General features: G+C 23.6%; 1 protein-coding gene across 1 annotated transcript in view; it reads right to left on the bottom strand.

Annotated features, from left to right (window-relative positions):
• LOC117182991 (rho-associated protein kinase 2) overlaps window positions 1–10,799 on the bottom strand; it is an 86,985-nt gene extending 76,186 nt beyond the window's left edge. Inside the window, exons 1-2 of the mRNA XM_033376118.1 lie at window positions 10,162–10,799; window positions 890–1,050 (exon numbers count right to left, since the gene is read on the bottom strand). Coding sequence (XP_033232009.1) covers window positions 890–1,050; window positions 10,162–10,342 — 342 coding nt within the window. The 5' untranslated portion in view covers window positions 10,343–10,799. The remainder of the gene's footprint in view (window positions 1–889; window positions 1,051–10,161) is intronic.
• Between the last annotated feature and the right edge of the window lie 3,414 nt (window positions 10,800–14,213).

Below are 14,213 nucleotides of genomic sequence, written 5' to 3'. Positions count from 1 at the left end.
AATTTTTCAACAGAAAAGAGGAATTTTCAACAACAAAAATTCAGTTTCATCCAAATAATTGAATTTTCTACCAAAACAGTTGAATATTCACCCGAAAACTAAGAATTTGCAACAAAACATTTGCATTTTTAAGCAAAAAAAAATTATTTTTAACAAAAACTTCATTTTCATCCAAATAATGGAACTTTTTACTAAAATTCTTGAATTTTCAACACAAAAATACGAAATTTCAACAAAACAGTTGAATTAAAAAAAATATGATTATCAAATAAAAAATATAGATTTTCAACAAAACAAACAAATATAGTCAAGCCAAAAAAGTTAAGTTTCATCCAAATAATTGCTTTTTAGCAAAAACAGTTGAATATTCAAACTAAGCCTAAGAATTTTCTCAAAAACAGTTCAATTTTCCACAAAAACTTCATTTTCATCAAAATAATGGAACTTTTTACTAAAACTTTTGAATTACCAATCCGAAAATACGAAATTTCAACAAAACAGTTCAATTATAAACAAAAAAATATGACTATCTAAAGAAAAGATTGATTTTCAAAAAAAAAAAAAAAAAAGAAAGAAATATTCAAGCCAAACAACTTAAGTTTCATCCAAATAATTGATTTTTTAAACAAAACAGTTGAATATTCCACCCAAAACTTAGAAGTTTCTCAAAAACAGTTCAATTTTCAACAAAAACTTCATTTTCATTCAAATAAGGGAAGTTTTTACCAAAATTCTTGAATATTCAACCTGAAAATACGAAATTTCAACAAAACAGTTGAATTTTAAACAAAAAAATTATAGTATCTAAAAAAGAAGGTAGATTTTCAAAAAATCTCGATTTTTCTGTTTGAATTTGTTAATTTTTACCAGCTTTCATGGCTATACTCACCATTTCAAATTTGCTGAGTAGCTTCATAGCATAGACCTTTTGTGTTGATTTGTGTCTGACTAATTGTACTTCACCAAATGCTCCACGGCCTATGACTTTTATCAAAGTGAAGTCATCGGTTCGCATTCGCATTTTATAAATGTCCTGAGCAACCGAGTCATCTGCAAAGAAAATAAATTATTCAATACGGTCATTAAAGTAACTCTTTAGGACGAAAAAGTACTTTCCCATTCACAGACAATTTCCAAAAAGATATGAAATTTGGACTGTAAATTTTTATTTATTTTTTATTTGAACTTTAAAATACCAACTGAAGTACTTTTTTTTTTGTTGCTATAATTTGACAAGCCAAAATAGAAGAAAAATACCAATTTCAGAGATCAAAAATCATATTTGTCATAAAGATCAATTTTAGATCGAAATTTATGGTTATCTGCGATTTTAGTTAAACATAAATGGACTCAAAATAAATTTATTTTGTAAAGAATTTAAAAAAAAAACTAGTTTTAGAAGATAATCATTGAAGATTTTCAATAAATACAGACTTCTAAACCCGAAATTCTTTCAAATAAAAATAGTTAATTTACCAAAGAAAAAAATATTATACACAAAAAAAGATGATTTTTCACCAAAAGAATTGAGTTTTTAAGCAAAATAGGGGAATTAAAAAAAAACGTTGACTTTGAAACCCGCGAAAGATAAATCTTCATAAAAAAAGTAAATTTTCAACCTACAGGGATGAATTTCCGACTAAATGGTCGAATATTCAACAAAAAATTTCATTTTCAACCATGAAAGATGAATTTCTACAAAAAAATTATTTTTCAACTAAAAAAAAAATCTTCAACAAAATAGTTGAACTTTGGACCACATAGGGGAATCTTAAAGTAAACACAAAATGAATTTTTAACAAGATATCTCAACTTGCAACCAAGTAGTTGATTTTTTAACCAAAAAAGATGAATTTTCAACAAAAAAAAATGTCATTTTGAACCAAAAATAATAAATCTTCAAACAAAAGAATGAATTTTTAACAAAGTTATCCATTTTTCAACCAACTAGTTGATTTTCAACCAAAAAAAGATGACTTTTCTATAAAGAAAATTAATTTTTAACCCAAAAATAACACGAGTTTTTAACAAATAGTGATATTTTCAACCAGAGATGAATCTTTAATAAATAAAGAATAATAAAGGAAACTATTAAAATAAACATTCATATTTTTGGTTGAATATTCAACTATTTTGGTAGAAAATTCAATAATTTGGTTAAAAATTTAACTATGTGTAATTTGTTAAAAATTAATCTTTTTTGGCAGAAAATTAATTCGTTTTAAAAATTAAAACATTTATTTAGCTAAATACTAATTTTATTTTCCTATAAAAATGTAACATTTTTAGATAATAATTCACCTATTTGCTTAAAAATTCATGCATTTGGTTGAGAATTGAATTACTTTGTTCAAAATTAATTCTTTTTATTCAAGGTTTAACAATGTAATTAATAATGCAGTTTTTGTTTTATAAATATAATATACTGGATTGAAAATTAAATAACTTTGTTCAAAATTAATTTTTTTGTTGATGAAAATCCTTTTTTTTTAATTTAACTGTTTCCTTTTTTGTTGAAAATTGAACGTTTTTATTTGTAAATTCATGTTTTTTTGTTGTTGAAAATTTAGTTTTTATGGTAGAAAATTAATCTACTCAGGTTGATAATTTTTGTAGAAAAGTAATATGCTTGGTTGAGAGCCTTAAATTCATATTTTATGGTTTAAAATTGAACTATTTTATAGAAAATTAAGCAATATATTAAAAATTTTAACTATTTGGTAGAAAATTAATTTTTTTATTAAAATCATGTATTTCTGGGTTAAAAATTCAATAATTTTGTGGAAAATTTAAGTACTTTGATCAAAATTCATCGTTTGGGTAAAAAAGTAATCTCCTTGTTTAAAAATGAATCCCTTTTTCTTGAAAATTTAACTGTATTATATTTCAAATTTAATTTTTTTTAAATCAACTCCTTATTTGTCAAAAATTTAGTTTTTTGGTTGAAAATTAAGCATTTTAGTCTAAAATTTATATTTTTGGGTTGAAAATTCAAATTCTTTGTATATAACTCATGTTTTTGGATTAAAAATTCAATTCTTTTGAGAATAATTCATGTACTGTGTTAAAAATTCTTTTTTAAGCAGAACATTTATTTAAATATTCCATTTTTTGTTGAAAATGTTTCCTTTACAGTTAGAAAATTAAATTTTGAAACCCAATATTCAAACAGTATAGATAAAAATAATTAATGTTACAAAAACAAAAATCGAAATATTCAATTTTTGGTTGAAAATTCTCATTTTTAATAAATAATGTATGTTTTTTTATTTGAAAAATTAAGTATTTGATTGAAAATGAATGTATTTGGTTGAACATCCATGTTTTTTGGAAGAAAATTAATCTTTTTGGTAGAAAATACATAATTTTTGTAAAAAATTTATCTTTTGGTTTAGAAATTTGTTAATAATAGTGGAAAATGAAAGTTTTTAGTGAAAAATTAACTTTCTTGTGGAAAAATCATATATTTTTGGGTTAAAAATTTTTATGTTTTGTAATTAATTCGCCTTGTCAGCATCAGAATTTAACAATTTTATTGAAAACTAATGTTTTTAGTTGAAAGTTTGTCTTTTGGAAGGATATTAATGTTCTTGGTAGAAAAATCAGATTTTTTGTTGAAAAACCTACATTTTTATGAAAAAATCAGTTTTTTTAAGATTTACAATTTAATTTTTAACTTAATTCATCAATTTCATTGAAAATTCATCTTTGGTTGCAAATTTAACTAATTGGTTGAAAATTATTATTAGGCTGAATATTTATTTTTTTTTTATAAAATTAATCTTCTTGGTTCAAGAATGATCATTTTAGTCTAAAATTATGTATTTTCGGTTTGAAAATTCTACTCTTTTGTAGAAAACGAGTCTTTTTGGCTTAGAAATTCATTAAATTTGTAGAAAATGAAACTATTTATTTAAAAATTTAACTAATGCGAATGTTTTGTACATAATTCGTCTTTTTGGCTACAAAATTCAATGATTTTGTAGAAAATTCATGTATTGTGTTGAAAATTTACCCTTTTTTATAGAACGTAAATTTTCTTGGTGGAAAATTAATCTTTTTGGTTGAAAATTAAACTATTCAGTTAAAATTTCATCTTTTGTGGTTGAAAATTCGTTTCTATTTTGCTATCAATAAATTTTTTCATCTAAATAATTAATTATGACACTTTTGGTTTCAAACTTGTAATTTCGGTTTGAAAAATCAACTTGTTTGCAGAAAATTTATCTTTTAGTTTAGAAATTAATTAATTTACTACAAAATAAACCCATTTTTTTGCTGCGTTTAGTCAACTCGAAAAATTGAGGGAATTTATTCTTTACAATTTATTATAAATTTTTTTCTTAAATTTAACTATACCATTTTTGGTTGAAAATTCATCTCTTTTGTAGAAAATTTGTCTTCTGACATGGAAATTCACTGATTTAGTAAAAATGAAACTATAAAATTGAAAATAAACTTTTTTGTTGAAAATTCATATTTTTGGTTAAATATTTAACAATTTTTGTAGAAAATTCAACTATTAAAAAAAATTAAAGCTACTTGGTTGAAAGTTAAGCTACTTTGTGAATAATTACTTTTTTTTTTTGTTCAAGGTTCATAATTTGCGACTAAAATTCATATTTTCTGGTTGAAAATTAAAATATTTGTTTGAAAATTCAACTATTTGGTAAAAAGTGAACTTTTTTTGTTGAAAAATCATATTCTCTTGGGTTGAAAATTCAACTACATTGTTGAAAATTCAACCGCTTGATTGAAAGCCTAAAATCCATATTTTATGGTTGAATATTCAAGTCTTGTATTGAAAATTAAGTAATTTATATGATAATTTAACTATATGTTAGAAAATTAACTTTTTTGTTAAAAAATCATGTATTTTTGTGTTAAAAATTAACATTTTTTGTGTATAATTCGTCTTTTTCGCTTCAAACTTAATCTCTTTTCCTTTAAAATTTACCTTATTTTATTTCAAATTTAATTTGTTTGTTTGAAAAATTAAATCCTTATTTGTCAAAAATCTAGCTTTTTGGTCGAAAATTGATCATTTTAGCCTAAAATATATCTTTTCGGGTTGAAAATTCAAATTTTTTGTAGATAATTCGTCTTTATGGGTTAAAAATTCAAAAATTTAATTGAAAGTTCGTCTTTAATGTTTTGTTTTGTAGAAAATTATTTTTGATTTGGTTAAAAAGTAGTTTTTTGCTGTCAAAATTTAATTATATAATTTTTAGTTAAAAATTCATGTATTTTGTTGAAAATTCTGATTTTTTTGACAGAAAATTAATATTCTCGGACGAAAATTAAACTTTGTTTAAATTTAATTTTTTTCAGAGATTTATCAATTTAATTGAGAATTCATTTTTGATTGAAATTTCATTTTTATTTGGTTGAATTTTTTTACTGAAAATCAACTCATTGTAGGTAGAAAATTATTCTTTTAGGTTTAAAATTGAACTAATTGGTTGAAAATTGAACTATTTTGTTGAAAATTCAGTTTTTTTTGGTAGAAAAATAATATTCTATGTAGAAAATTTAATTAGTAAAAAATTTGTCTGTGGTTGAAAATTGAATTATTTTGTGAAAATTTCAGTATTTTTAGTAGAAAATTAATATGCTTGGTTGAAAAATGGATTTTTTTATTGCAAATTGAACTATTTGGTTAAAAGTTAAGCTAATTTGTGAAAAATTAATTTTTTTAGTTGATTTTGCGGTTGAAAATAAAACTATTCATTTGAAAATTCAATTATTTAGTAGAAAATTAACTTTTTGGTTGAAAAATCATATATTCTTGGGTTGAAAATTTAATTATTTTGTTGAAAGTCCAGTTTTTTTGGTAGAAAATTAGTATTCTCGTTTGAAAATGGAACTAATTTGTTCAAAATGCATTTTTTTTGCAAAGATTTATAAATTTAATTGAGAATTTACCTTTCATTGAAAATTAAACTATTTTGTTGAAATTTCAGTATTTTTGTAGAAAATTAATATGCTTGGTTAAAAATTGACTTTTTTTGTTTGCAAATTCCACTATTTGGATAAAGTTAATCTGCTCGGTTGAAAGTTGAGCTACTTTGTGAAAAAAATACTTTTTTCTTTTGATTGAAGTTTCATAATTTTAGCCTAAAATTCATATATTCGGGTTGAAAATTTAACTATTGATTTAAAAATTCAACTATTTGATAGTAAATTAACTTTTTTGATAAAAAAATATATATTATTGGGCTTTGAATTTAACTATTTGGATAAAAATTCAAATGTTTTGTATATAATCTGTCTTTCCAACTTCAAAATTCAATAATTTTGTATAAAATTCATGTATTGTGTTGAAAATTCATTTCTCTTTTGCTATAAATTAATTTCTTCAACTGAAAAATTAATTATTACACTTTTAGTTTCAAATTTGTAATTTCGGGTTGAAAATTCAACTCTTTTGCAGAAAATTGATCTTTTTCTTGGAAATTAATTCATTTAATACAAAATAAAACTGTTTTTTTGCTGCGTCTATTCGCCTCGAAAAATTCAGGGAAATACTTTTTTGCAATTTGGTGGAAATTAATTTTTTTATCTGGAAATTTAATGATAAGCTTTTTTGGTTGAAAATTCAAATATTTTGCAGAAAAATTGTCTTCTGACATGGAAATTCATTGACTTAGTAAAAAATCAAATCTATCCAATTGAAAATAAAGTTTTTTGTTAAGAATTCATATTTTTGGTTAAATATTTAATAATTTTGGTCGAAAATTCAACTATTTAAACAAAATTAAAGCTACTTGGTTGAAAGTTAAGCTACTTTGTGAATAATTACTTTTTTTTGTTAAAGGTTCATAATTTGAGTCTAAAATTCATATTTTCTAGTTGAAAATTAAAATATTCATTTGAAAATTAAACTATTTGGTAAAAAGTGAACTTTTTTATTGAAAAATAAAATTCTCTTGGGTGGAATATTTATCTTCTTGGTGAGAAATTAATCCTTTTTCGTTAAAAATATCACTGTTTTGTTTAAAAGGGATCTGTTTTGGTTTAAAATAAAATATTTTTTTGAAAATTTAACTATTTTTTCAATATAGATTTCTGTTGGATGAAGATTTAGTATTTTAATTGAAAATTTATCCCCGGTAGAAAATTGAGCTATTTTGCTGAAAATTATTTTTCATTTGGTTAATAAGTTTTTTTGTTGTAAAAATTTAATTATTTCATTTTTAGTTAAAAATTCAACTATTTTGTTAAAAAATTATGTATTTTGTGAAAAATTCTGATTTTTGTATCGAAAATTGATATTCTTGGTTGAAAATTGAAATACTCCTTATAAAATCATTTTTTTGTTGTCAAAGATTTATCAATTTAATTGAGAATTCATCTTTGATTTCAAATTTACCTATTTGATTGAAATTACAATTTTATTAGGTTGCATTTTTTTTACTGATAATTAACTTATTTTAGGAGGAAAATTATTCTACTAGGTACAAAATTGAACTACTTGGTTGAAAATTGATCTAATGCGTTTAAAATTTATGTCTGGTTCAGAATTGAACTATTTCGTTGAAAATTCATTTTTTTTTGGTAGAAAAATAAAACTATTCATTTGAAATTTCAACTATATGATAGAAAGTTAAGTTTTTTAAAAATCAAAATATTCTTGGGTTGAAACTTCAACTATTTTGTTGAAATTCCAGTTGTATTCTTGGTTGAAAATTGAACATTTTAGTGGAAAATTCAACTACTAGAATTCATATTTTATGGTTTAAAATTGATCTCTTTTGCAGAAAATTTATCTTTCAGCAAGGAAATTTATTAATTTACTACAAAATAAAACAGTTTTTTTTGCTGCGTCTAATCACCTCGAAAAATTCGGGGAATTTTTTTTTTTTTAATTTATTAGAAATTTATTTTCTTCTTAAATTTAACTATACCATTTTTGGATGAAAATTCAACTCTTTTATAGAAAATTTGTCTTCTGACATGAAAATTAATTTATTTTTTAAAAAATGAAACTATACAATTGAAAATAAACTTTTTTGTTGAAAATTCATATTTTTGGTTAATATTTAACAATTTTGGTAGAAAATTCAACTATTAAAAAAAATTAAAGCCACTTGGTTGAAAGTTAAGCTACTTTGTGAATAATTACTTTTTTGTTTATTAAAGGTTCATAATTTTCTGGTAGAAAATTAAACTATTAATTTGAAAATTCAACTATTTGGTAGAAAGTGAACTTTTTTGTTGAAAAATCATATTCTCTTGGGTTGAAAATGTAACTATTTTCTTGAAAATTCAACTGCTTGGTTGAAAGCCTAAAATTTAACTATACCATTTTTAGTTGAAAACTCAAATCTTGTGTAGAAAATTTGTCTTTTGGCTCGGAAATTCATTAATTTAGTAGAAAATCGAAATATTTAATTGAAAATAAACTTTTTTGTTGAAAATTTATATTTTTGGTTAAATATTTAACTATTTTAGTAGAAAATTCAAGTGTTTTGTAGATAATATTCGCCTTTTTGGGTTTATAATTCAACAACTTTTTTGAAATTTCTTCTTATTGATAGAACATTTATCTTCTTGGTCAGAAATTGATCCTTTTTCGTTAAAAATATTACTATTTTGTTTAAAAAGGATCTTTTTTGGTTGAAAATGAAATATTTTTTTTGAAAATTTAACTATTTTTCAATATAGATTTCTTTTGGCTGAGGATTCGTTAATTCAATTGAAAATTCATATCTGGTAGAAAATTGTGCTATTTTGCTGACAATTATTTTTCATTTGGTGAAAAGGTTTTTTTTTTTGTAACAATTTAATTATATAATTTTTAGTTTTAAAAACAGCTATTTCGTTAAAAATGCATGTATTTTGTTAAAAATTCTGATTTTTTTTATAGAAAATTAATATCCTCGGTTGAAAATTGACATGCTTTGTTCAAAATTCATTTTTTTTTTGTCAACGATTTATTAATTTAATTGAGAATCCATCTTTGATTGATAATTTAACTATTTTGTTTAAATTTCATTTTTATTTGGTTGAATTTTTTTTTACTAAAAAATTAACTTATTTTAGGTAGAAAATTATTCTTCTAGGTTTAAAATTAAGCTAGCTGGTTAAAAATTGAACTATTTTGTTGGAAATTCAGTTTTTTTGGTAGAAAAATAATATTTCAAGTAGAAAATTGAACTAATTGGTTCAAAATTTAATTTAATCGTTAATTTAATTCAAAAATCACCTCTGGCAGAAAATTGAGAAATTTTTTTAAAAATTTAATTATATAACTTTTAGTATTCACGTATTTTAATATTTTAAATTTTAGTATTCATGTTTTTTTTAAAAATTCAGATTTTTTAATAGAAAATTAATATTCTCGGTTAAAAATGGAACTACTTTGTTCAAAATTCATTTTTTTGGAGAAGATTTTTTTAATTTAATTGAGAGTTCACCTTTGATTGAAAATTGAACTGTTTTTTTTTTTTTAATTTTATTTTTATTTACTAAAAATTGACTCATTCTTGGAAGAAATTATTCTTCCAGGTTTAAAATTGAACTACTTGGTTGAAAACTCAACTAATTAGTTGAAAATGTAATTATTTTGTTCAAAATCCCGTTTTTTGGTAGAAAATTAGTATTCTTGGCTGAAAATTGACAACTTTGGTTTGCGAAAAATTCATGTATTTTGATGAAAATTCATCATTTTGGTATAAAAATTAATCTTCTTGTTTAAAAAATGATTCTCTTTTCCTTGGAAATTTAACTGTATTTTATTTCAAATTTTGTGTCAAATTTAATTTCTTTTGTTTAAAAAATCAACTCCTAATTGGTCATTTTAGTGTAAAATTTATATTTTCGGGTTGACAATTCAAAAGTTTTGTAGATAATTCGTCTTTTTGGGTTAAAAATTCAACAATTTCGTGAATAATTCATGTATAATGTTGAAAATTTAGAATAGAAAACTTGTTCTTTTACAGTTTGAAAATTCAATTTTGAACACCAATATTCAAATTGTGTCGTTAAAAAAAATGTCAAAAAGTGTCAAAAGTCCAAAGCCTGCATTCTTGTTATAGTTTTTAATTGAGAATAGAAAAGAGGCCATCTAGTAGGACCTTTGTCGCCTATTGAATTTAATTTTGAGCAAATATTTTTTGAAAAAGGGCCGAAATCTAGTATTTCCAAAATGATACTCACATCTATTCATATATGCCTCAATGTTTTTCATGCGTTTCACGCTAGGATGATCACAGTCTGCTACAAGGGCCTGTACAGTATCCAACAAGCAGTCAATATTTGTATTGCTACGAGGATCTTTAATACGCTCTTCGAGTCCTCGAAGGCGCTTGGACCTGTCTTCATCCCGCACCGCCTCCATGATTTCAATTTAAAACCAAAAACCTGCTGCTACACAGTCTTCACCGTGTCCTCTTGCTTTTCGCTCATTAAAGCGAAAATTGATTCATCTTTCATTAAACACGGCATAAACACGACAGCCAATATACAGCCACTAATATTGAAAATTCCATTTTTTTTGTTCTGCAACAAAGCAATTTTTCCAAAGATATAACATTACCCTCTAATATTTTGACTTATTACTTATCAAAATATGAATCAATTCACCGACAGTCAAAAAATCGCACTATCACGTATTTTGTCGCGAAAGAAACCAGCAGTCGATCGCACGAATTAGTTTGGCGAAAAAGTTGGAAGCAAGGTAAAGATGAAAAAGGAGATTAGAGAACTGACAATGAGCAGCAAGAGAAGGCAATCAAGTTGCATAGGAAAGTAAGACTTTACAAATAAACCACCTGGAAAAACAAATTCGGAGCTGGGCAGAGTTCGTACATTCGAAAGCTTTTATTTCCCTTTTTAGTGGAGGCGAGTCCGCTCAGTCACAATCCAGACAACCGCATTGCACGAGCAAACGCGAAAGCACACTATTTTTGAAGCAATTTGCACGAAGGACAAAACTTATTTCCTGACAGATCGCACGGCTATATGACTAGGTGGGTCCAACGGCAGGTGCCCCTCAAACGCGTTTCGTTTTCGCCCAATATTTCCCACTCAACAATCCACCAACCAGGGAATTCACTTTCACGTACCTATTGTTCCTCCTATTCTACCTAGAGTACCTATTATACTCCGTTAATTCGATAAAAGCACGATAAAAAAAAGCACGCAAATAAAGCTGAGATTGCTCACTGGCTCACACTCACAGCTGAGCCGTGCATACAGTTTTCGCAAAAAGGATGAAAAAATCAAACGATTTGAGATTTTTGGGCTTTGGAGCCCGCAAACTTTATACGTTTTTGAGTGACGTTCTTACCCACCGCTGTGCGGTGCTAGCTGTTTTAGTCAGAGTTCCGCGCAAATTCAAAATTGGATTAATGAAAAGCCTGATATCTTGGGTCGAAATATTCTATTTCCAAACAAAATATATGGATTTTTATACAAATAGTTTTATATTCGAAAATAAGATGAATTCTCAATCAAGGCACTTAATTTTTTACCAAAACAGACGAATTTTGAACAAAATTCAATGAATTTTCATTTTTGTTTTGTAAAAAAAGATCAAGTTTCACAAAAATGGAACAGTTTGATTTTTATTTGTTGATGCTGTGTTTGTGGACCAGATAAATTGTATTAACTAAATTAATGTTTCGTATTTTTTGTCTACTGGTCAAAAATCAATATTTTTATAAATACTGATTTTTTTTTAATTGTGGGAAAAAACACTTAACATTATTTTAACTAGTTAAATTTTCAGTTCAAAATATTAATTTTAAACTTACGGCAAGAAAAGTTTGTTAACGATGACTCAAAAAAAGAATTTTTAACAAAACAGTTGCATTTATAAACAAATGAGAATACTAAAAAATTTTTTTAATTTTCTAGACAAAAAGAGGAATTTTCTATAACAAATTAAATTTGTATCCAAATAATTGAACAATCTACGAAAATAACTCCATTCTCAACCCAAAAAGACAAATTATCATCAAAAACAATAAATTTCTATGAGACAATTTTTTAATTAAATAAAAAATAATAATAAATTTCAACTAAAGAATTAAGACTTTTACAAAAAAATTAATTTTTTAACCAAGTACTTTAAGTTTGAACCAACTAGTTGATTTTTCAACCATAAACATAATTCAACTTTCTAACAAAAAAAGTTGAATTTTCAACCAAACATCTTAATGTTCAACCAAACAATGATATTCTAACAAAAATGATAAATTTCCAAAAAAATGGTTAGATTTTTGGGCCAAAAAGATAAATTACCTACGAACCAGCTAAATTTTCAGGGAAAAATTTAATTTTTATCAAAATAATTGATCTTTAGACGGAAAAAATTTAATTTTCAATTTAAAAAAAAAAATGAATTTTAAACGAAAAAGTTAACATTTTTACTAAAACGGGTGATTTTCTAAAAAAAATTGTTAAATTTTCAAGCAAAAAAAAAAACGAAGTTTCTACAAAAAGTTAAATTTTCTACAACCAACTTAATTTTTATCCAAATAATTAAACAATCCACGAAAATAACTTAATCTTCAAGTCAAAAAGACGAATTTTCAACAAAAACAATGAAATTTCATAACAAAGTTGTTAAATTAAAAAAAAAATCAATAAACTCAAGAATTAAGTCTTCGACAAAAAAAAACTTTTTAACAAATCACATTAAGTTTGAACCAACTAGTTGATTTTTCAACTATCAAAATAATTTAATTTTGTAAAAAAAATAGTTAAATTTTCAACAAACCAGCATAATTTTCAACCAAAAGTAATGATTTTCTAACAAAAATGATAAATTTCCAAAGAATAGTTAAATTCTCGGGTCAAAAAGAAAAATTATCTACGAACCAGCTAAGTTTTAAAAAAAAATTTAATTTTCATCAAAATAATTGATCTTTGTACAAAAAGCACTAAATTGTTAAGCCAAAAAAATAAATGTTAAACAAAACTGTTAAAATTTGTACTAAAAAGGATGACTTTCTATAACAAAATGTTAAATCCAAGCAATTGAACTTTTTACCAAAATATATGAATTAAAAAAAAACGTATGTTCAACAAACTCGTTTAATTTTCTACCAAAAAGCATTAATTTCTAACAAAATTATTAAATTTTCCAAAAAAGGGGCCCTACAATCGAAATCGTGATAGAAAATTAATATTTCAACATTAAATTAAAAAAAGGAAACAATATGTAAAATAATATTTTATGGGCGTTTTTAAAATTAGGATTTTATATACTATAAGACCCATTTATTGGAAAAATGATATCTGATTTTGGAAAGTACCCTATTACAATTTTTAATCATTAGAGTTTAACAGCTGTAAATTTAGTTGCACAACTATTAGCATTTTTTTTAAAGCTGAAAAGTCTGTTGCCTAAAACTTATTTAGTTTAAATTATAATAACACATTATTATTTTATATTTTCAAAACTAATTTTTTTACTTATAATTTTTATAAATTTTGCCATTTTTTTATTTTCAAACTGCTATTATCGACCACGAATATTGTGTGTAAACAAAATACAATTATATCTTGCTACTCTAATTTAAACTAAATAAGGTTCAGGTAAACAATTTTTTAACTTTTTAAAAAACAATTTTAATCTATTTAAAACAAAAACAGTAATTTTTTATTTATTAAAAAAATGGTTCAAAGTATTCATATGTTCAAATCATTATTTTTTAATAGTTTGTTGCTTGGAGTAAATATATTCTTGATTCAATTAGTTATCCTGATTCTATTATTTCCTTGATTCAAGAAAATTGGTCCCTTGTAAAAAGAAAATATTTGCTTCTTTCAAGTAAAATCAGCCAAGTAATTTAGCCTACTTGATTTAATTCAATTTTTTTCAGTGTAGTTATTTCGGTTGGAAATTAATCTATTTCATTGAAAAATTGTTTCTTTTTTTTAACTAAAAATTTAACTCTAATATTTTTGGTTGAAAATTGAACTTTTTTGTATTTAAAATCAGACTGTTTTGCTAGAAAATTAATCCACTTTGTTGAAAATTAACTTTTTAAATTGAGAATTCAACCATTTTGTTGAAAATGCGATCCTTTTTTGTTAACAAATTTTTTTAACGAAAAATTTAACTATTTTTTTGGTTGGAAATTAGTCATTTTTTTAGAACTCAAGAGTTTTCAATTAAAAATTAAAATCTTCTTTGATTAAAATATGAACTATTTATTCTTTGTTGAAAATATATCTTTTTGGGTAGAGAATTCAACTAC

The sequence above is a fragment of the Belonocnema kinseyi genome, chromosome 2, assembly GCF_010883055.1.
Source record: "Belonocnema kinseyi isolate 2016_QV_RU_SX_M_011 chromosome 2, B_treatae_v1, whole genome shotgun sequence".
Classification (NCBI taxonomy): Eukaryota; Metazoa; Arthropoda; class Insecta; order Hymenoptera; family Cynipidae; genus Belonocnema; species Belonocnema kinseyi.
The sequence above is the reverse complement of the archived record's forward strand: the minus strand, read 5'-3'. Positions and strand labels throughout refer to the sequence as shown.